This window comes from Mycetomoellerius zeteki, unplaced genomic scaffold (genome assembly GCF_001594055.1).
Source record: "Mycetomoellerius zeteki isolate Tzet28-1 unplaced genomic scaffold, Tzet1.0 scaffold41, whole genome shotgun sequence".
NCBI lineage: Eukaryota > Metazoa > Arthropoda > Insecta > Hymenoptera > Formicidae > Mycetomoellerius > Mycetomoellerius zeteki.
This window is the reverse complement of record NW_017257403.1, coordinates 1,247,530-1,271,489: the sequence shown is the minus strand read 5'-3', so window position 1 is coordinate 1,271,489 and position 23,960 is coordinate 1,247,530. Positions and strand designations below refer to the sequence as shown.

The window sequence follows — 23,960 nt, the reverse complement described above, 5'->3', positions numbered from 1 at the left end:
CGGCATTCCATTATTGCGCGCTCGCGGGCAACAACGAGGTTCTGTCGGAGATGATCAGTCGCATGTCAGCTACGGATGTGCAAAAAGCCTTGAACCGGCAAAGCGCGGTGGGTTGGACGCCGTTGCTAATTGCAGCTCATCGAGGTCACATGGAACTGGTGACGACACTTCTCGCCAATCACGGCAGGGTGGATGTGTTCGATCTCGAGGGTAGATCCGCTCTTCATCTAGCTGCCGAGCACGGCTACCTTCAAGTCTGCGACGCGTTACTGGCGAACAAGGCCTTTATAAACTCCAAGTCGCGCGTCGGAAGGACCGCTCTGCATCTGGCTGCCATGAATGGTTACACGCATTTGGTACGGTTCCTCGTGCAGGATCATGGCGCTGCGATAGATGTGCTCACCTTGAGGAAGCAGACTCCTCTTCACCTGGCAGCGGGAGCGGGTCAGTTAGAAGTCTGTAAACTACTTCTAGAACTTGGTGCCAGTATAGATGCTACGGACGACCAGGGACAAAAACCAATTCACGCTGCGGCTATGAACAATTACGCCGAAGTGGCGCAGCTCTTTCTGCAGAGGCATGCCAACCTCGTGATGGCTTGCACCAAGGATGGCAATACTTGCGCTCACATCGCCGCCATGCAAGGCAGCGTCCGGGTGATCGAAGAATTGATGAAGTTCGACAGGCAGGGCGTGATAACTGCTAGAAATAAATTGACTGAAGCGACTCCTCTGCAACTGGCAGCGGAAGGTGGACACGCCGAAGTCGTGAAGGCTCTGGTTAGGGCCGGTGCATCCTGCGCTGACGAGAATCGCGCGGGTTTCACTGCGGTTCACCTGGCGGCTCAGCACGGCCACGGTCAAGTACTTGAAGTGATGAGGTCGTCGCAATCTCTTAGGATATCCAGTAAAAAACTCGGCGTTACCGCACTTCACGTTGCTGCTTATTTTGGACAAGCCGGTGAGTAAAAATCTTATAAAATAATTGTATAACACTACCCAAGTAGCAATAACATGTTAAAAAAATGTTTTTAAAAATATTTGAAAAATATTTTTAGAAACGTTTCTAAAAATGTTAAAAATAATAGATAGTTCCCTCTTTTTTCATTAAATAAACGTTTATTTAAACGTTTAAAGAAACATTTTTTTTTTTAAATTATTTGAACAAAGTTTATTAGAAAAAATACAATGTAGAACTTTTTTTTAATTTATTATTTTTTATCAACAGTACCTAAATCCTTAGATAATTAATTGTATTAATCAATTGTAATTTTTAATTATATTAAAATCTTTTTCGTTTACTAAGTTTGAACCTGGGATCTCAAGGTTATGAGTCTCGTACTTTATCTATTACGTCACTTATGATGTCGATATACAAATAATTAATGTTAAATAAACATTTAATGAACATTAAATAAACATTTAAAAAGTGTTTTTTCAAACCATCATTTCAAATGAATAATTAATGTTAAATAAACATTTCATGAACGTTTAAAAAATGTTTTTTCAAACATTTATTTCAAATGAAGTATTACAATGTAAAGTAAATTTTTAATCTATAAGAACTAAAAGAACTGTAATGCTAAAACGGCAGTAAATCAAATTTCTCCAGCAGGAACAATTGATTGATATTTTTTTGGTATATTAAACTTCAATTATTTCAGAAACTTGACGTGCTGTTAAAATTTGACTTGTGGTAACGTTTTTGGTATCAAAAAACCAATTTTAAAAAATACCTTGTCTGGTTCAAAATAATAAAAACATTTATTTATAAACTAGTGTAATTATAGTAATAATTTATAAAATGACTTTATAAAATCGTTTCTATGCAATGTAAAAAAAATTGAATTAACAAACTTTATATGAATTTTCCTACATCATAACAGAGTTACATGAAGAATATTTTTAAATTAAAAATTACGGAAGATATTTTATAGATATTTTATAGATAGACATCCTAAATATCTTTAAAATGATTTTAAAGAAATCGACGGTATATCTAATTTTTAAATTTAGTACTTTTTATGGTTCTAATTACTTCAATATTAACATGATTCTCATTAAATAATATGAATATCGTTCGATATCGTTAATTAGTAATAATCTATAATATCTATACATAATTCATGCATAATTATATTTATGTATAAATTATAACTAATTAATGATAAATATCAATGGTAAAATATAATTAGAATCCAGAGAAGCTATCATTAAATTTAAATTAAGATATACATATCTGTCATCATTATTTAAAAAAAAATCATTTTAAAGGCAGTTAAATATGTGTTACTATAAAATAACACACCTTTAATTGCACTCCTCATAATCTTTTTATACTTTTTTATTGTAAAAGAAAATTGGTTCTAGATACGGTTAGAGAACTGCTCACTCACATACCCGGAACTGTGAAATCCGATCCACCAACCGGAGGATCGTTAGTAGGAGAATTAGGGGCTGAATCCGGCATGACTCCTCTTCATCTGGCTGCCTATTCTGGAAACGAGAACGTCGTACGACTTCTCCTCAATTCTGCGGGGGTTCAGGTACGACTTCTACGACAAATTATACTAGTAATGATACCATAACCGAATTTGTCGGATCTTAGTTCATAACACATTCGGATGGTATTCTCTTTGTAAAAAGTATTTTTAAAAGAGTATGTACTTTTTAAGACGATGATCTTGACAAAAGATCTTGTACTAATATGATTTTTTATTTTTAAAGAATTAAGAAAAATTGAGAAAATTAAGTTACTTTTACATTAGTTTTTACAAGTTATTAAAAAGACGAATTAATGCTCGGTTCCACCAATGTAGAATTAACTTTAATCTTGGTTTAATTTATTTTTTTATCTTTTTTATCTTTTTCTATTCTACCAATGAAAATTAACTTTAATCTCGGTTTAACTTACTCTTTATCCTTTCCCAATTTTTAAAATTAGAAAAAGTAAGTTGAAACAAGATTAATCTACATTGGTCAATATACAGATCTAAATCGCCGTATTGAACATTTTTACTGAATATGAGGATGTTCTGACCGAAGGTAGACGCAGCGACAACAGAGAACGGCTGGAACCCTCTGCATCTGGCTTGTTTCGGTGGTCACATAACTGTCGTGGGTCTGCTGTTGAGCAGATCGGCGGAATTGTTGCATAGCTCGGATCGTTACGGCAAGACCGGGTTGCACATCGCGGCAACTCACGGACATTATCAGATGGTGGAGGTTCTTTTGGGTCAGGGAGCGGAAATAAACGCGACTGATAAAAACGGTTGGACACCGCTGCATTGTGCGGCACGCGCCGGCCATCTAGACGTCGTGAAGCTGCTTGTGGAAAGTGGTGGGTCTCCGAAAACCGAGACGAATCTCGGCTGCGCACCGATCTGGTTCGCCGCTTCCGAGGGTCACAACGATGTGCTGAAATACCTTATGGAGAAGGAGCACGATACGTATGCTCTGATGGATGATAGGAGGGTAAGATATCCGCTCTGATAAGAGGAACAGCGAAAACTCTCTGAAGTAATAAAATTTCCTAGAATGTGAAAACTGCTCAAATGTTAAATTTTTTAACTACAAATTTCTAAATTATTTTTTTATTTCATACGTATGAAAAAGTTATAGAAAAATTACAAAAAAAATAATTGTTCATGAAATTATTTATCATCTAATAAAATCACTTGTTTTTTCAAAACTTTTTATCTTTGGGGTATGGATGTCTATTTATAAAATATTTTCTGCGATTTAAAAATATTCTTCATGTTTTAAATATATATATGTGTGTGTACATATATATATATTATTATGAAAAATCTATAAAAAGTTTATTAATTCAATTTCTTTGCATTTTGCAAAATGATTTTATAATCATTTAAAACTAAGTTAAATTTTTTTCGAAATTCTCATATATTATACAGTTGTATTTTGTGAGATTAAAAGACATACAACATTTAGAAACTTTATACATTTCGAAACCGAAATAAGGAATTTGCTCTTTAATGTTAGGTACGCACGCAAAGAGAATTAAGTCGGTTTCGTAGACGAAAATTTATTGATAATGCATGTGTAGTTCAAATAATTTTAAAACGAGACGAGAAATACTGTCGCATAAAGTTCCGCAGTTACATTGCGAAAAGCTTTACCTTAGTGCAATTATTTACAAGTAGGCTTCACAATGACTAATCAGAATATGGATTTAGTGGCTCAAGTCACTACATTTACAAAACACGAGAATATTTATATTTATCATGAAAATTTAAAGTATCATTAGTCTTAAAAATTTAATCGTAATATAATTTTGAAGTCTTTAAGCGTAACGATAACTTTATTTAAAAAAGCATAAAATTTTTAATAATAATCTACATAAATTTATGTGCATCATAAAATTATCTGTCTCAGATTTAGCGCAGATAAATAATAGTCACAACAATTATCCAGAACACAGAATTGAAGGAACTTACAATTTTCTCGAGTTCACTTTCTTATTAACTTTCAAACAAACTATTATACGTTTACAGTTTGTTTACAACATGATGGTCTGCAGCAAAAGCCATAACAACAAACCGATCGAAGAATTCGTTCTGGTGTCACCCGCGCCAGTCGACACTGCGGCGAAATTATCCAACATCTACATGAAGCTTTCTGAAAAAGAAAAAGAGCGTGCTAAGGATTTAATTGCGGCCGGGAAACAGTGCGAAGCAATGGCCACCGAATTGCTGGCTCTAGCGGCGGGCGCCGACTCGGCCGGCAGGATCTTGACGTCGATGGATCGCAGGAATGTCGAGTTCCTGGACGTGCTGATTGAGAACGAACAGAAAGAGGTGATCGCGCACACCGTGGTGCAGCGCTATCTCCAAGAGCTGTGGCAAGGTAGCCTAAATTGGAACGCGTTCAGGACGATCCTGCTGTTCATCGCCTTCATCGTGTGCCCGCCGGTCTGGGTGGTGTTCGCCCTACCGCTCGGCCACAAGTACAATAATGTACCCATCATCAAATTCATGTCGTATCTCACGTCGCACATCTACCTGATGATCTTCCTGTTGCTGGTTGGCATCACACCGATCTATCCAGTGGTGAGGGCCAACCTAATACCGTATTGGTACGAGTGGTGTCTGCTGGTGATGCTATCAGGACTATTGCTGTTCGAACTGACGAATCCCAGTGACAAAAGCGGCCTCGGCTGGATCAAGCTAGCGGTGCTGCTCTTCGGCATATTCGGCGTTGCGTTTCACCTGATGGGATTCGTAATCGTCGAAAGAGGATACTGGCCGACTCTCCTCTACCTGAGAAACCAGCTTTTTGCCCTCAGTTTCCTTTTAGCTTGCGTGCAGATCCTGGACTTCCTATCGTTTCACCATCTGTTCGGGCCGTGGGCCATCATCATCGGTAATCTTATGAAGGATCTCGCGAGGTTTCTCGCGGTGCTGGCGATCTTCGTTTTCGGCTTCTCCATGCATTTCGTCGCTCTTAATCAGGCGTTCAAGAATCAAACGCCGGCAGAGGCGCGCCAAGAAGATAGAAAACATAAGCCGGCATTCTCCGACGGTAAGTTCGAAATACGTCACTCTCATTTCTTCAGTCTTCTCGTCTTTTCCTTCTTCAGTCTTCTTCCCTCCCCTTCTTCGCTCTCTTTCTATCTATAAGGTGGCGCGCGAAATGTAATACCATTTAATTATTCAATTTTCAATGCTTTGATAATCAATTTTATAATCAGCTCTATACCACAGTTTTATTAACAATAAATATACGATTAGTGTTATGCCCAACATCCGTGCTGTTCCGTCTCCGAAAGAGTCGAGTCGAGCGAAGCGAGGAGCGTGTCGTCAGGACGATGACGAAGAGAGGGAGAATAACGGTTTGAGTCGGACGATTTTGACGGACGGTCTGTCACAATGCTGGTTGTTCTGTATTCCTCGTTCGTGTGCTACAATAAAGTGCCTTGTTTGTTTGTACATTGTACGTGTGTCCCTTCATTTCCGCGGACCGGGAGTGCGCGTACACGGGCTTGCGATTCAGCCGCTCGAGTGTAACAATGGACGCGTTCAAGTTGACAAAGCGACTAGCCTGCTTGCCGAGCAAATGAACACAATTAGTTGTTACTTATAGATCCAACCAATCATATTCAATCGCTCGGTAAGCATGCCTAGCCGCTTTGTCGTCTTGAACTCGCCCAATATAAACCAAATATGTGGTATGACATTTTGTGCGCCACCCCCCCGTATCTTTCTCTCTGTCTCTCTTTTTCTCTTATTATGTACCTTGACGCCAATCCAGAGCTAGTGGCGCAGTGTTAATTGATTTTTTTACAGTTCCGTCTATAGGATATATATATACATATTCGCGCACACGTACTGTAGATACGACATGTACCGTAGATACGTTATGTAGATACCTACGTAGGGCTAGATCTTAGATTGGCAATCGCTTCGACGCGCGATACTGGTTTCCATTAACAGGACGTAGACAGTGCTTCCGCCCACGCAGGTGCTAATTCGCGTGGGTACCGAGATAACGGTGCAATATTTCCACTCCTGCGTTAGTTTACGTCAGGAGTTACAGAACTACGTGACTAGCAATTTCGATGAATTTAGATTTCAATATATATTATATATACGGAATCGGAAATTAAACTCATCGAAATTGTACCGACTGTGTACTCGGCGCGTAATTTATATGCAGAAGCAATTAAACGTTTACCCTCTTTCGCGCGTTTCCCATCCCTCAACTTGAAAGATTTATTCCTATTTTGAAAATCATCGACTCGTTGCGGTCAAGTTTGCGCGTTTAGATTTCTCAATTGTCATTTATCAAAATCCCAAAGTAGGTCTACTTCATGTCGATCATACTCAGAGACATGCGGAGCGATACAGAATCATAATCGACTGAATTACAATGATAGATTTGTTGGCCAATAATACGGAATGGATGATGGAGACGCCACCAACGGCGCCTCCTCGTCGCTACGGCCGCTACAAGAAAAAGAATGAGTGCTGTGACGATAACAGCAGAGATTGTAAGTTTTCAGCTGGTTGAGAACGATTAAATCAGAAGCAACCCGAGCGCGGAAAGCAAATCGGAACAAAAATCGCGCACGCGAAACTGAATGCAGGACACGATCCATCTCGGTGTCGTCTCGTCTGCATCGTGCATTTGGCCAGTGTGTGTTGTCTGCTGAGACTGCTGCCTGATATGATGAAGCGAAAAAAAAAGAAAACACATAAACGAGAGAATCGGAATAAAAATACACGCAAAATCGAATGTTCTTGTCACGTTGTATGCTGTGATTCGGAGGCAACGGTGAAAAAATTAAAGCGAAAACGATCGATGGAGAATTTGCTGAGAACAATATCTCCCTTGTATGCAAACATTACTGTCGTTTAAAGCACTCCAGTGCGGCAACCACTTATATTAGTTATTGCCATGGGCGTACGCAAGAGAGGGCAGGGGAGCGTTTGCCTCCTCCTTAAATTTTTGGAAGAATCAATTACGAAAATAATTTTTACAAAAAGAAAGGAGAAGTATTAAAAAAGTATTTAAAAAAGTTCACTGAAGATTCTCGAAAACTGGCTTTATAAGTGTTTTGATAAATTTTGTGTGAAAATAAATTTTTTGCTACCCCTGACTGAAATCCTGGATACGCCCATGATTATTGTTGTGTAATTGCAAAATTTAAAAAAACCTCCCTCTTATACTCCTATATTCGCTTCAGATCCATTCGCGGATTGGAGAGAAGCGTCCGTATCGCAGCGTACCGAACAAATATTTATAAAATTGATCTGAAAGCTCGAGAACGACGTTCCATGCAATTTGATTAGCTGTCGATTAGAGTTACTGCCGGAGCATATGTGCTCGTGTTTCTTTCACAGCCTCTGCCCGTGTGCATCCCCGTGTCTCGCCTGTACGTATATGTCCTGTATATGTATTATACATACATGAACGCACACACACACATATATGTGTATGTACGTGCGTGTTTTCTCTGTACCTACATCATATATCTGTAATTATTGTAAGTTTGCTAGAATCGTGTTTATGCTAATGGACGATGTTGTATGCAATTCATGATGTGCATCCATCGCACGATCGTTTTTTTCATGTGACTCGATCGATTTGACGGAACGTTCCACATCCCTCAAAGAATCGTTCCCTCCGCGCGTTTCCTCCTTTTTTCTTTTCTTTTTTTTTCTTCTTATCTCAGCAGACCGTGACTAGTACGAGAAAGGATCTTTCCATCCTCTCCCTCCGTATCTTTGCATGCAAATAAATTTTGCGCGACGTGTCGCGTCCGCCTTTGGAGTCGTGCAAGCCAGACAAGCAAGGAGGAGGGTGCGCATTTTCGAGCTGCATGTCGCATCCTTTTTATCCACTGCAAACGTATCGCGCGATACGTTTCAAAATCTCCACCCCACGCCCTCCTCTCTTTCTCTTTTACTCTCATTCAGCATGGAACGCACGAGGAATGACCTTCCCCCCCATTGTTCGATCACTTAGTATCCTCGAGAAACGGCGCACCGGTGTCGAGATGCATCCCCCGATTAGCGAGATGCATCGCTTGGACTCGTCGCGCGTCCTAGAAACGCGCCGGTCCGATGATAGAATCTCATCGTCACGAGTATCTTTTAGCGCGGGACGACAAAGAGAAAAAAAAAGAAAGGAAAAAAAAAGAAAAAAAAGGGAATCGCAATTACATCTGAATCAGATGTAAATGCAAGACGAATTAGAGCGACGAGGCTGAAAAGGCGAGTGACAGTACGTACTCGACGATGAACGCAGCCTGCAATAAGATATTCATGGCATGCATCAGGCGTTAGTCGCAGCCGCAGCTGCAGAGCATGGCCAGAGTCTATATAAAAAATATGCATGAGCATGTTCGTTCCGTTTGTTCGTTCGCTCGCTCGCTCGCTCGATCGTTATGTACGTTATGGAATACTCACATGCGCATTTGTAATACTAAATAGCGAGTATCCACCAGTAGTAGCCTGTAATGGCACGAAGCAATGAGCTATAAAAAAAAGAGAACGAAAAAGCCTTTAGAGCCACCAAGAAACGTCTTGTGTGTGTGTGTGTATGTGCCTCGTAATTCCAGTAAAGATGAATCCGGTACTCGCCTTCGAGTATCTGTTCTTCGCCGTCTTCGGCCAAACGACCCACGGCGAGCTGAAGGTCCAGACCGATCAGCCGCAGTGGACCGAGGTCCTCTTCAAGTTGACCTTCGGAGTGTACATGTTGGTCTCGGTAGTGGTGTTGATTAATCTGCTGATCGCCATGATGAGCGACACTTATCAACGGATACAGGCGCAGTCGGACATTGAGTGGAAATACGGACTCAGTAAACTGATCCGAAACATGCACAGGTAAGCCTGCGACCTTTTACGACTCCGAATGTACGTGCGATAATAATCCGCTATATGATAAACCGCTAGATAACCAACGCGGTTTAACCGAAATAGCATGCTCGATTATCTTTTTCCACGTTTGGTCGGAACATCAATGTTATAAATAGAGTTATATAATATTACTTTGAAGCGACGCGTTCTCGCGTTTACAAGACGAATCGTTGCAGTGCCGTTCGCTTTTACATGCTTTTACGTACAGCCTGCGTATATCGCGGTCTCAACCGGTCTCTTAAGTAACTCGCTGTTAAGCTATATCGGGGCGTTAACGGAGCATTCCGTGTTGGAAACGCGATTGCGTGTTACAGAACTACCACAGCTCCGTCCCCGCTAAACTTGCTCACCACCTGGACCGTGTACTTCATCAAGTTGTGTAAGCAGCGCACCGCTAAGCGCAAGCGACCCTCGTTGGTGCACATGATGGGATTCGGACGCGCCAGCCGTTTATCGCCCAGGTCCAAGATGGGCGCAAAATGGTTGGCCAAGGTTAAAAAAGGTCAGGTCCGTCCAAAGGATAGCGTGACCCTTTCCGTGGTGCATCTCAGCCCGCTGGGCAGTCAGCTGTCTTTCAATAGCGCGACCAGAATAGAGAACGTAGTGGATTGGGACTCGATCAGGAAGAAGTATCTCGTTCTAACTGGGAACGAGCCTGAGAAGGAGGAGGAGAAGGAAGGGAAGAGCAACGAGGATGAGAACGAAGATGAGAGCGGGCCGACGGCATCCAACGCTTCGACGATACCAGCGACAGTCTCGAATCCGCCCACATAAAAGATTTGCCGTCGCCCTTTGCTATTTTTCGACCAAATTGCCGATTACGAATTCGCGCGAAAAACGAGCAAACGAGCGATTAAGATACCGTCGACCTACCATCGTACTACCGTGCTCAGTATTACCTACTAGACAGACTTAGCGACAGATTAAATGCGCTAAAGATACATTCACCCTTCACAAACAATATTTAAATCATAAACCGCTACCGCAGACACAGACTTTCAGACGATCGAGCGAGACCATCATAGAGGATCCCCGGGCGATCCTCAGTGCACCGGCGATCGGCCGAGCATTTAATCATCTAAGTAAGTACGCGTCTCTCGACGTATGATACGTGAATCTCGTAGGAACGCATATAATTGATGTTGTTTGTGAGATATATGAGAATGGGCCAATTCCGCCGAACACATTATACCTTCTCCGTCACATGGCACGACCGGATGATGCCTGCAAATGCCGAATTGTCACGAATCCCCGTCACATCCGCTCGCTCTCGATGTTTCATTGAATGTTGGATCATTCATCCGCGGCACCATAACGCGTTATCATCCGTAGGATGCAGATTGTACCTCTCGATTGATTTATACGACGATATTTTCCATTAGAGAGCCGTTGCTGTAAACATTAATTAAAGTTAAATGGGATGGTTTGAGTGTGAATTTATGAATGTTTTTATAGAAAGACAAAATAAGACATCTTAAGGCTAAGTCTCAGCTATCAACTTTAACTAACATTTACATGGACGGTTCATAATGAAAATATTCCTGATATTGCAAATGTCTAAAGGCACATCTATCTAAAAGTCTTCATTAAATCCAAGATTGCATGCATGTCTAAAAGACTTTATAAAGACATCATAAAGATGTCTGAAAGATATCTAAAAAAACGTAAAGAGGTTTTCTAGACAATGCTTGCTGTCTGGGGTGTCCTTTAAATATTAGCAATATTCGGGGATAATTCCCTTATGGAAAAATAATATTGGACTCGCGAAAAAACGATTGGAAATAATTGAAAAACCATAATAGAATATTATACTATACATACACTCGTTTCAATATTTTTTTCATAATCTAATAGTATTTTTCTACAAGTATTGCACGTAACATACATCGCAAGTCTCCTCTAGTTCCTTTTATGTTTCATGCGCTTAAAATTAGAAATCCGTTAGACAAAAGGGCGTTTTTCTTAGGCGCTTTGGACTTTTTCTAACGACAGGCAAAATTGAGAAGTTCGTACGAGTCGCAGCATATGTATATCCTGTATGGCTTGAAATCGATCCTCTTTGCGACGTTTGGTAGTGGCAACGTTTAGCATGTTCTGCGCAGTGGCAGAGAATTTTTGCATACGTCCACGCGCATATATACGAAGCACCTTACGAGACACGTTATTTAACGCGTATTTACAGTCAAGATGAATCCCATACACGCGGTCGAGTTGTTGTTCTTCGCCATCTTCGGTCAGACGACACACGAACAATTCAAGACAGAAAGGATCATACAGCCTGAATGGACGACCGTCCTTTTCAAGCTCACCTTCGGCATTTACATGTTGGTGTCGGTGGTGGTGCTTATTAATCTCCTGATCGCTATGATGAGTGATACCTATCAGCGGATACAAGCACAGTCGGACATCGAGTGGAAATATGGATTGAGCAAGCTCGTTCGAAATATGCATAGGTAATAAAAAACGTACCGAAGAAAAAGTTACACGGAAAGAATGGCTTCGCTGAAATACCTAAAAATTTAACTAGATACAGATCTGAAAATAATTTTGTTGGATGTTCCAAATAATTATATATATAAATATTAAATAATATATATACAGGATAAATATAAAATAATTTAATGTACATAAAATGTGTAAGATGCTTAAACTACTGGTTGCTAGAATGTCAAAACTTTTTGCAGCATTGCTCGTTATTCATTATGCCTGAGATTCCTACATAATTATTTTGATGGTCCAACAAAATTGTTCTCCGATCTATATCTAGTTAAATTTCTAGATACTTCAGCAAAATTGTTATATCTTCGTGTAGTAAAAAAAAAAGAAGAAATGGTAGGTTGTTGCATGTCGCATGAAAGCACCATTTATCGTGTCATTTATCGCACTAATAGATCGAATTTTTAATACACGACAGGACCACTACGGCACCATCTCCGCTGAATCTCCTATCCACGTGGATCACATATTTCGTCAAACTTTGCAAGAAACGCCTGACCAAAAAGAAAGAACGACCCTCTCTAATGCACCTGATGGGTGCCACCCGCATGTCCCCTCGCACCAGGATGGGAGCCAAATGGCTGTCCAAGATAAAGAAGACCTCACAGGTGGGACACAAGGAGAGCGTCGCTTTATCAGTGGCTCACTTGAGTCCTCTCGGCAGTCAATTGTCCTTCCGCAATACCGTCAAGATCAACAACGTGGTCGACTGGGAAGTCGTCAGGCGCAAATACAGAGACCTTTACGGCAAGAAGATCGAAGAGAAGCCGGTCGAAAAGAGCAAGGAGTCGACAGAGAATCCATTGGCGGCTTTAGAAGGCTCGTCGGATGCTGCCGAAAAATCAAGGCTTGGACTTGGAGTTTGAACGAGGAAATGTTATTGAAGACAACCATCGACAATACATTTTGTAACTCCCACGGAAGAAAGAGAAAGAGAGAAAGAAAGAGAGATCAAAGCTCTTCCTATTTTCGCAGATTCGCCGCATTAATGCGCTCGGTTGCGTTTATTTGTACATACATCGCCGCGAGGCGTTTACGGAGGACCTTGTCAGTATTTTAAAAATAAATGTCTAAGCTCGGACTTTGTATCGCCTGTACAGTTATTGTTAGTTAGCAAACCTGTGCTCCTTGTGATCCATAGTCTAATTGATTACTATATAACACGTTTTAGAGACTACCATGGGGAATACCCGTATGCATAGAGATCGTTCCACGTCACGTTTGACGGTTAGTCATCAATCATTATTTAATTATCAAATTCTCTTTTCCACCTAGAATGTTTTATTAATCATATATATGTATGATATATACCTACATTATGTCAATAGAGCGCAATTGCGTAACGGCTCTGTTGCAACGATGCACGCACCGATCATTATGCCTGCATCATGTTGCCCATGATATTTTCGTGTAATATATCGGCGCGCTCGATACACATATTTGTAGAATGTGTATCTACGTAATATCGCAATATTAGAATTGCCTTCGAAGCTCACATCTCATTATACATGTTATATTTATACACAAATTTATACACTCTGGTGTGTAGCATGTACATTCATTGATACGTCAATCGAAGTTAAACGCGTCTACAGGATTCACCTCTCGATCATCCGCACGTTGTAAAGTTCGACTGGCATGTACTATAAATGCTCACTCTGTAAAAAGAAATAGCTAAATTAAAGCGAATTCGACAAAAGAGATTTTTCGCTGTATAACGAATGCTTAATCTTTTAAATCGGAATTTGGTTTAGAATCCACTTCTATCTCTTTCCGCTGAATACAAACTTATAATATTACATCAAAATTATAATTTCTTGCTCAACAATGTAACTGTTATGTATAACATGTGTTGTATTATATTTATACATGTGTTGTATTATATTTATACATGTTGTTGAATGGAAAGCTAAAATATTGATGTACTGATTCTGCTAGTTTGTGTTCTACGGATTTTTATTCACGATGTGTAAATATTGCACAGACAATTTTTAAATTAAAACGTAAAATTAAGAAATAATCTTATATATTGTATGGAATTAATTTCTTTTTAATTTCCGATTATTATACCATAACTATAAAATACGTAAATACTGATATAAAGAGAGAAATTCAATTCTAAAACCCATTCTTGATTTCGTAGATTAGGAATTCATAATTTTACAGAAAATAAGTTTCTATCAATCCCTTTTAATTTTTCTATTTTTTACAGAATGCATATAAAAGCGAATCGAAATGCAATTCTCACATTGCAAGCCACATTCATCGCATTCATCTTGCATTTGTAAATGCGTTTAGAAAGTGTTTTTCATCAATACATTAAATATGGATATTCATCTCTTTACAATTTATTATTCAGTGTTTGCTCATCGAAATCTTTTGAAATGTGCTGTTCATTCCATCGCATGTTTTAGGTTTTACAAAGCTCGTTAACTTTTCTTCTGATTAATTGTCAATTTTTGAACGAAGATTGGGGTAGTTGATCATCGTCAGCATGAACTTCTACAATTCTTAATAGTCCAAGAACTGTAAATATGATTTTTTTCTGCTTGTAATCAGAATAACAATAAATAGAATAACATTTTGTATCAGCAGTGGTGTAGTTCGAAATTTGCAATTATCTAACTGCAATGACTAAAATATTAGATAGACTACTAATTACACTCTGCCACAATTATACTACACCGCTGTATTAGCGTAAGAATATACAACTAATTCAACCGCTATGATTTTTAATAAAATATAGTTGGATACAACAATATTTGGATTTACGTAACAATGGTGGTGTAATATTACAATCGCTCATTGAGCGACTAAGTAGCCACAGAATGTGTCATTGGTTCTTATCTTTAGATGTAATCACATTAAATTGCTACTTAGCTACTTATTGAGCGATTATAATACTGAATACAACCTTTGAAATTCTTTTAACTTACTATTCTTTTTCTCTGTTTGTACAGTAAATGTTAATCTGATCAAAATCACGGAGAATCTTTTCTTCGCCATTTTCGGCCAAAAAGATACCGAGGCCTTTTCATTAAGCAAGAAGCAGCCACAGTGGACGATTTATTTTTTCAAGGTGATTTTTTTAGTAAATAATATGATTATCTATATAAGTTATTTTTTATATGTTAGAATTTAATAAATATTTTTTGTTTCAAGGTATCATTCTCATTATACATGCTCGTCAGTGTCATAGTATTGATTAATCTATTAATTGCTATGATGAGCGACACATATCACAATATTCAATCACAGAGTGATATCGAATGGAAATACGGTCTCAGCAAACTAGTTCGCAAGATGCAAAAGTAAGTAACATGGTTGAAAAAAATAGTAAATATTCTTTGCAAACACAAAAGTATTTAATCTTTGATTTTTATACCTTCAACACAGTAAATGAATTTTGCAACGCTTTTATTAAATTAAGGTAAACTATTGATAAGAAATAAATCAAGATAAACTATTCATGATATTTCGAATTGTATCACTTTTGATAAATTATTATGAATTTGTTGTAATTTTGTAGGATATCAAAATCGTTACAATTCAAAAAGGATAGTCTTTTTTTAAGAATTGTGAAACGAAAATAACAAAAATGACATTTGATCATTTCTAAGAATATATTCTTTTTGCCAATATTATTTACTTAGTCTATAATTTTCTATTTAAAGTTGAAAAATAATTCTTTTCTAAAAAAAAAACATAATTTTTAGTTATGTCACTTTTGAAATAAGGGAATGATATAATTTTCTCATCAAACTTTCGTATAAAATTTAAAACGCGCAATTTCTTATGCGCTTTCATTTAAATTTGCAAATTTTTACTATAATGTTATTCTGATTCTTATTTTTAGAGCAAAGACAGCCCCATCCCCGTTAAATCTCGTTACCACATGGGCAGAATATCTTAAGAACGCTTGTATGAAGGAACGTATTGCAAGGCAGAAAATCGGCAGATCGCGTGGATACATGGAACCCGATACGCAAAAGACTTTTTCAAAATTTTCTACTGTACGTAAATATTATGTTCCTGCTTATTAAATATAAAAATATTACGCTTTACTAGAGAAATTTATAATATTGCCATATGATCTAACAAGGAAGGTCTTAAGGATCTCTCTTCTATTTTGATAAGTTTTGGAATGTTATAATATAGATTAAAATAGCAGACACATTTTTTAAAATAAGTTTTCTTACATAAGAAAACTTATTTTTGTTAAAGAAAATAAAATTGAAAAAAAAAACGATTTTTATCTTTCTATATCATAGAAATAATAAGAAGTACATAAAAATATCTTAAAAAAAACTTTTTGGTGAAAGTAACTGATTTTTAACGCAGTATTCAAATTTTCCGAAAATGTTTTTTTTTCTTTCAACTTCTACATCCATTATTTTTGAGAATTTTGCAGAATCGTTTTTATAATTAAATTAAAGTTTCTTTACAAATACATTTAACTATATATATATATATATATATAATACAAAATTATTTTATGAAAATACATTTTGAAAAATGAGCCATAAATAAAAAAGGAAGGCCAAAGATTGCGAGGCGTTTTATTAAGTAATTTTAGAAGATCTTACCTTTTCTTATTAGTTGAATTTCCCGTAATCTTCTTTTTCTTTTTTGTTTTAGAATACTAGAATGCTTCCACTACCGCGAGCAGCGAAGGAACGAATTAATTTCTCGTTACTTCGATCAAGCACAACTATCAGTCAAACTTCTCTAAATGATATTCCGAAGATACAAAATATCGTTGATTGGGATATAATCCGTCGAAAGTATCGTATGCGATTCGGAGACGAAATCGAGAAACCGTCTAGTGGAGAGGTGACGCTTGCTGAAATGGCTTAAACAATAAAATTGACGCGTGCAACATATATTCCATTATTACATGCAAGTTTCCATATGCGTAATTTTTTTTATTATTTTATATCGGCCTATTTTATATCGTAAAGTATTTAAGATAGAAATATATATATATATAAGTAAAAGTACTTTCTACGTTTGTACGTTTTCTTGCAATATCGCTAATTGTAACGAAATATATATATAGGTATCATAAGTATAGATATCGAGAAATGGCTTTCCACTCATTTTATCTTGCCCTTTCCAAACGGTGGCTGTGCATTGGTTTGCAGATAAAAAATACCTTGAACGTTAGGGTTGATAAATTCGCCCATAACGGCGGTGCTAAGATTGTTATCGCCACATTTACCAAGTTGGAAATCCATCCAATTGGAGCATTTCACGGCGACAAAGCCATCAGAATACACGATGGACTCGGTGAAAAACTGATGCGATCTACCGTGGCTGCAGATCTCTAAAAATACAAGGCTAGATCAATATTCTTATGCGCGTGATATTGTAAAATTTAATGCTGGCATCGTACGGGATGAAAATACAGGGCATCCAGGTTGCCTAAATGTTCCTCCGTTCGGATAAAAATCCGCGTGGCCAATAGGTCTGAGGAAGCCTAAACTACCAGCGCAAGTGTGAATAACATCCACGAAATTGGCGTCTGCAGCATCTAATCGCTCCTCTGTACCTTTAAGATAAGGCGTCTCGAATGCCGGCCCAGCCGGATCAAGTCCGGTAATTCGACCGAGCTTCTTCGACATATAATTACCGATGTGTCCGGCTACATGAGCACCCAAACTATGTCCCACAACGTGAATATCATCGAAAGATATTTGAGTTTCTGATCCGAGAAATTCGATAAATGCAGCCACGTATTCTCCCACCTGAAAACATGAATTTTGATTGTGCATTATATTTTTGCAAAAAAAGTGTCTTGTAAAAAATTAATAAGCATTTTATAAAATTAAATCGAGAATTCTCGTAACTTTGCAAAACCAATTTTTCATTTTTATTAATTTGTATACGATTTATATATCGTGTAAGAAAAAAATCCTTTCTTTTCCAGGGTAATTTGCGTTATGTTTTAAAATAAGCATTTTTTAAATTATATTCTATATTGATGTAAATTTTGCAATATTTTTTTACAAGAAAATTAGAGTTTAATTCTTTTTACTGATTCAACTATCTTCAGAATATGCATTTTACTCACCTGATGAGTAAGTTTGACGGATGTTAGATATTCTTTTGTTGAACCGGCGAACCAATCTACACAAATTACATTATAATCTCCAACGTTAAGATAATTTCGTCGAATGTCATGTAGCCAAAAAGCATTTCCGCTTTCTGCCCACCCGTGAATAATAATCTTGGTAGGCCATTCAGAATTAAATGGTGAATCTTTCAGTTGAGTAGCATCACCCACCCGTAGAAAAACAGGTTGCTCCTTATTGTCCTTGGTATAAAGTTCATAATTTATATCTTCTGTTTTAAAATCTATATCAATTATATTGCCGATCGTCGTGCGATCATTCGCAATAATCGATGTCGGATTTAAAAAGACCTCCAAGAGACCTTCTTCAGGATGGTGTTCTTGAAAATTTGGAATCGACGGTCGATTACGCAACAACTCTGCTATATTAAAAGATACATCTAAAAAGAAATGGAAAGTGATAACAATAAATGATACATTTACCTCCATTAGTGTAACTAAATATTTTTGACAAAGTCGAAATTATTTATATAAGAACTACCTTACTTAGGAACAGAAATATGAGGAACGTTGCAATAAGAGACATTGTGATATTTTTCAATGCTTTTATTAGACAGTGTTTCTTTTATATCAATTCATATTACATAAGTAAAAATATTCTTGAATCATTCAATCCATTAGATCTTATTACTAACATCGAACAATAAAATATCTAAGTTGCTTCACGAACTTCCGGTATTTGTTTATCCTAATTTAAACTGAGCACTTTATTATAGAAAAATCTAAATTATGATTTAGATTTAGTTGTATGTACTTTTCCTATATGTTCGACAATGCTTAAATATAGATAACAGGATTTTTGTAAATATTCGTAACTTTATTATCTTAAGGATAAAAATAAAGAACAAAAAATATTGATTTTGATATTGTCAGATCTTATTGCTAATTTAATTGGCATATAATTTCTCTTTGGTCTACGATGACTTTCAACGGCCTTTTTCTTTTGATTAAATAAAAAAAGCAATGCGTGCCGCAAATGTTCTTTTTCAGGCACAAAACTCGACATGATCACTAAACGATAAAACAAAGACGCTAGTTTTTGGCGGACTCAACTTGTGTGTGTTTGTAGTTAAATGTCAGACGAACAAAATGGCGTATGTATCAAATTAATACGCTGCGTACTTTTCGCTGGGGCCATCTCTTAGTTAAACCGGAAAAGACTTATGCATACACCTGGTATACCAAGCATTCCTATAATTTTTAATAGTGGGGAATGAAGCCAGAAATTGAGTTTATGTGGCGTTTAGGACCCGTGCTATTTCACTCTATCGCATTGTTCTCATCAAAATAGAAAGAGACGGGTCCTAAACGCCACATAAACTGTCGATTTCCGGTTTCAAGCTACGAACAGAATGTTTGGTCTACGTATATATGTCATTGGTTCGAATATATTATCAGTATTGAAATTCTCTCTCTATAATATAGTTTATAGATTTTCAGTATTAACAGTGTATACCAGATATTTCAAACCACCCGTACCACCCTTTTATTTTTGCAGGATAAGGTCCAATCGAAAGTGTTTAGACAAAAAGTTGTAAGGTTTTTCAAAACATCTATTTCCTGGTGCTATAAGTGTGACCTTGGGTGGTGTCGTTAAGGTCAAGTCAGGGTCACGTCGATTTTTTAAAATGGAAAACCTCATTTTTTTATTGCATATTCTTGTAGCTTATCTCGAGAGCTTTTCAAAACATTATAATTAAATTCACTTTCATTAAATACTTTTTGAGTTAGGTTTGGAAGTTACAGTATCTTCGGCATTAGCATCACACAAGGTGTCCGACCGGAGGCTAAAAACCTCTTAAATGTTGTTCAGGATCATGACCTGGATAACATTTGTCAAGATCAAGGCTATTAGTGATTGTATCTCTTATTTTCATTTTTACGTAAAAATGAATTTTTAGTGCAAAAATAAAAATAAGAGGAATAATAAGGAGGTTTTAGCTGTCGGTCGGACACCTTGCATAATGCTACTGTCGGCCGTATTGTAATTTTCGAGTCTTATAAAACTCGAAAAGTACTCAATAAAAAATAACTTTATTATAATGTTTTAGAAAGCTCTTGACATCAGCTATTAGATTCTGGAATCAAAAATAAGGTGTCCCATTTAAAAAAATCGACATGACCTTGACCTGACCTTGGTAACCCAAGATCAAACTCATAGCACCAGGAAATAGATCTTTTGAAACCCTACAACTTTTGTCTGAACACTTTTTCGATTGAAGAACTTATTCTGCGAAGATAAAAAGGTGATGCGGGTGATTTGAAACATCCGGTGTATCGAGTAGTAGCATGCATCATAGAATCTTTTAAAGTCAAAGTAACGGTGCATAACATTGTAATACATTAACAAATATAAGAATTGCAATACTAGGATGTATATTGAAGAATTCTGGATATTGCAATTTTAAACAGTAATGTAATTTTATGATTTGCTTTTTTGAAGGAATATAGTTTCTTTGCCATATCTGACAGATGTAACAACATTTAATCCTAATATAGCAGCTTCCTCACGTATAATTTCATATTCTTCTTTTGTAAAACCCTCTGAAAGATTTTGTCTTACTGCATCATTACTGTTGATAAGTCTTTCACACAAATCGCGAGCGGCTTTTCGAAATTCATTAACTTTTATTTGTTCTTCGTTGGATCTGAAGCAATTTTTCCACAAGCGTTTCTCTATTTCTAGATACTCACGCTGTTTCACATTCGTCTAAAAAATGAAATAAAAAGAATATACTGTTACAACAAAATTTTGTAAAAAAATTTTCAACTTACTATCCGAATTGCTTTTCTAATAGAGTCATCGTGCGGTTCTAATACCCAAGCTTTCTGGAACGCCTTCATTGCTTCATTGTATTCTCCAATATTCAGCAAAGCTTGTCCATAACTAGAATACACAAGAAAAAATTTTATTATAATACTAATTTAATATATTTATACATAAGCAGTTAAATCAGTAAAAACAGTACATACTGATAATAGCTTTTAGCTGTTGGTTTTGGAACTTTTCTTAAAGCTAAGCAAGCTTTAGTAGGCATGTTTTCCTTGTTATGACAAATTCCAAGATTGGTATAAGCTCGTGAGAGTAATTCACTCATTTCTTTTTCTTCTAAATCATTTTGTAACTTGATTGATTCTAAACAATCAGCAATTTTTCTATATCTATAAAAAATACATATTTAAGAGATACAACTGCATATTTATAAAAATTTATAACATCAGTTACTTACTCTCGTATCGCCTGTTTGTAGTTAAATTTTGTACAATAGTCTTTAGCAGCCACAAACATATGTTTCACAGGCTGTACCACATATCGAAATGATTGTTTCTCCTCTTCGGTAAAATTTTTATATGTTTGTGCACAACCATCGTCGATGTAATCAACTAATTGAACAACAAAGATCACTTCCTCGTTAGGTGGAATACGTGGTGGACAACCAACAGCCTTGTAAGCATAATCAGGATGTATCAAAAATATTGCTATTTCATGCTTTTGCATAGAACGTATACCAATTTCTAAACCAGGTATAATAAAACTCTGGCCTAAACGCAACGATCTTGGTTTTCCAATAGAGTAAGTAGAATCAAAAGGCTCATCTCTATATTCAAAATATCCAATATAATGGACAATCGCTTGAGCATTGTTTGGTATAATTTCTCCAACACCTCTCTGTTTAACGTACTTCATGACCTAGTAATAATTTTATATTAAACTCGTTAAAATTACATTCATGATTTCATTTAACTGTATTGACAAACTTATCGATAAAATCAAAAATAATATTATCTCTGTAAGGAAATATACAAAATAGTATAAAATTTGATTAACTTTTCCATTTGGAGTTAAGCTAGTCATCTTGGTTTTCAGCTTTGAAAAGCTCATACCACAGAGTGATACAGTTTCTTTCTCATCCTCGTCTTCATCTTCAATACTATTCATGTTTAACATATTTAACATCTCTTCATTGCTAAATTGTACATGTGGAGAATACGAAAATTCTTCATCATCCTCATTGTTATTAATATCATCCCCAATTTCAAACATAACTCCATCTTCATTTATCAAATCCCTGGAATAATACAACAAATAAGAATATAGCCTAAGACATGCATGTAAGTTTATTAATATAGTTCTTATATACCCAATCCTAAAACCATCCACCAAGGGATTTATGTTTTTCGCCATTTTTCAAGTTAAAGAATTCCGTCGAAAAATTCTTCGTCAATCAATTCAATCAATCAATTGGCTTCCACGTTTACTTCACGTGCTTCCACTCTTTCCTTTCTAAAACACGAGTGATGTGGGCTAAGAATCTTCTCTTACAGTACTTATATCTCTGCAAGTAAGTTTCTTCTTTCTTTTCGAATATATATAACACAGCTATAGGATACCTCAACTTGTTGCACGGTTTAATGGCTCAGAAATCCGATTCAAGACGAAAAACACCGACAAAAACGCGGGAGTGCATTCAGGAAATATTACTTTATTCTTGTTCACTGAATATTAAAGAAGAAAATAATATGTCGGTGAGGAGTGAAGTTTCCGAAGGCAGCCCACCATTACATAGCATTAGAAATAACGTTCGAAATTGCGTTGTTTTCGTTGTTCCTTGTTGCGGACGTTACGGATAGTGCAGAAGTCTGTTCTTTTCAGCTGAACTTCGTGCATCGTTCGAATTATACCTCCTTTTCTCTCTAAGGCCAAGGATACGTTCGGATCAGTTCGGATTTCAATAGGTTAATTTGCGTCGCACGCTCCAACACGCTCCAACATGCTCCAACATGCTCCTACCATAGCTCCTACTCACTCTATCAAGCACGTTGGAGTGAGTAGGAGCTACGGTAGGAGCATATTGGAACATGTTGGAACGTGCGACGCGACAAACCTCATATGAGACCTGTTCTTTTTGACTGAACTTTTGCAGTTCATCTTTCTTCCTCTTTTTTCCTCCTGGAGATCCTATGATCAACGCCATCATTCGTGTAACTTCGTTGTTCACTGAATGTTGAACAAGGATAACAAGGTATAGAAGGGAACACCAAGGAACACTCGGATGGAAATCCGAACATAGTCCGATGTAGAGAAAAGGAGAGAAAAGATAAAGTTATTATAGCGAATTCGATTGGACACACTCAGTGCGCACTGGTGCACATTAAAGCCGTCGTACACGAAATAACGTAAAGATATGTTTATAAATAAACATAGAGATCGATTAAATCGTGAAATACTTAATGCATTTTATTGTACTATTAGGTAAAATATGTATTTCAATAATTCGAAATATTTGCATTTCATTTTTATACTTAAATTAAATTGGTGTACAACGGCTTTAATATGCACCAGTGCGCACTAGCTCTTCCAATCGAATTCGCCATTAGGCAGAAGTTCAGCCGAAAATGACAAATTACTGAAGAGTGCGCTGAAGTTCATTTTACGCAGGCGCACTGTGGACTGAACCGGTAGAATATCCATAAATCATATTCCGCGTGTCATCGTATTCCACGGATTTCCACACCACTCACGCACTTGACGCGCTAGAATGTTGGGTGTGTCCAGAAGCGACGACCGTTCATTGAGCAAAAAAGGGATTCATCTATGTGATTAATATGTTTATTTATTATAATTCATAACGTAGAATAACTTTGGCCGGTATTCATAGTCAGTTCTTATATTCAAGACCGTCTTAAGTACGATCTTAAGAAGTCACGAACCAATCAGAAAACCGGATTAGCGTCTTAAGACACTACTTAAGACGGTCTTGAAATAAGAATCGGCTATGAATACCGGCCTTTGTCTATTATAGATAATCTTTAATATCATATTTCTTACTTTAGACATTTATTAATTTAGACATGTTTACCGGTATATATGCGTTTAAAACTTAATAATACTTGATTGTTCTTTAAAATTGTGATTTTATTGTTATCGTCAAAGTTTGATTATCAACA

The 23,960-nt window shown here is 36.9% G+C and overlaps 5 protein-coding genes across 8 annotated transcripts in view; 3 read left to right on the top strand and 2 right to left on the bottom strand.

Moving 5' to 3' along the window:
* Positions 1-13,110, top strand: part of nompC (no mechanoreceptor potential C) — a 23,474-nt gene extending 10,364 nt beyond the window's left edge. The window contains 6 exon segments of the mRNA XM_018453839.1: positions 1-960; positions 2,370-2,545; positions 3,045-3,473; positions 4,514-5,540; positions 11,565-11,835; positions 12,297-13,110. The exon segment at positions 1-960 is cut by the window's left edge and continues 26 nt beyond it. Coding sequence (XP_018309341.1) covers positions 1-960; positions 2,370-2,545; positions 3,045-3,473; positions 4,514-5,540; positions 11,565-11,835; positions 12,297-12,744 — 3,311 coding nt within the window. The 3' untranslated portion in view covers positions 12,745-13,110.
* On the top strand, positions 7,974-10,378 carry LOC108726338 (short transient receptor potential channel 7). Its single transcript, XM_018453840.1, has 2 exons — positions 7,974-9,349; positions 9,697-10,378. Exons 1-2 carry the CDS (start codon positions 9,063-9,065, stop codon positions 10,154-10,156), a joined length of 747 nt encoding a protein of 248 aa, XP_018309342.1. The 5' UTR covers positions 7,974-9,062; the 3' UTR covers positions 10,157-10,378.
* Positions 13,111-15,031: 1,921 nt separating the features above from the next.
* On the top strand, positions 15,032-16,936 carry LOC108726339 (short transient receptor potential channel 3). The gene is made up of 3 exons (XM_018453841.1): positions 15,032-15,189; positions 15,735-15,891; positions 16,517-16,936. Exons 1-3 carry the CDS (start codon positions 15,059-15,061, stop codon positions 16,733-16,735), a joined length of 507 nt encoding a protein of 168 aa, XP_018309343.1. The 5' UTR covers positions 15,032-15,058; the 3' UTR covers positions 16,736-16,936.
* Positions 16,937-16,963: 27 nt separating this feature from the next.
* Positions 16,964-18,537, bottom strand: LOC108726300 (pancreatic lipase-related protein 2). Its single transcript, XM_018453771.1, has 4 exons — positions 18,498-18,537; positions 17,952-18,391; positions 17,274-17,625; positions 16,964-17,204 (listed from the first exon to the last, which is right to left on the bottom strand). Exons 1-4 carry the CDS (start codon positions 18,535-18,537, stop codon positions 16,975-16,977), a joined length of 1,062 nt encoding a protein of 353 aa, XP_018309273.1. The 3' UTR covers positions 16,964-16,974.
* Positions 18,538-20,084: 1,547 nt separating this feature from the next.
* On the bottom strand, positions 20,085-23,033 carry shu (shutdown). 4 transcript variants are annotated; one of them, XM_018453818.1, is made up of 8 exons: positions 22,898-23,033; positions 22,404-22,706; positions 22,154-22,296; positions 21,841-22,081; positions 21,242-21,702; positions 20,985-21,173; positions 20,787-20,898; positions 20,085-20,721 (listed from the first exon to the last, which is right to left on the bottom strand). In XM_018453818.1, exons 3-8 carry the CDS (start codon positions 22,195-22,197, stop codon positions 20,434-20,436), a joined length of 1,335 nt encoding a protein of 444 aa, XP_018309320.1. In that variant the 5' UTR covers positions 22,198-22,296; positions 22,404-22,706; positions 22,898-23,033; the 3' UTR covers positions 20,085-20,433. The 4 variants fall into 4 exon arrangements, with proteins under 4 accessions (XP_018309320.1, XP_018309321.1, XP_018309319.1 ...); XM_018453819.1 differs by having other exon boundaries at positions 22,910-22,921; XM_018453817.1 differs by lacking the exon at positions 22,898-23,033 and having other exon boundaries at positions 22,404-22,818.
* Between the last annotated feature and the right edge of the window lie 927 nt (positions 23,034-23,960).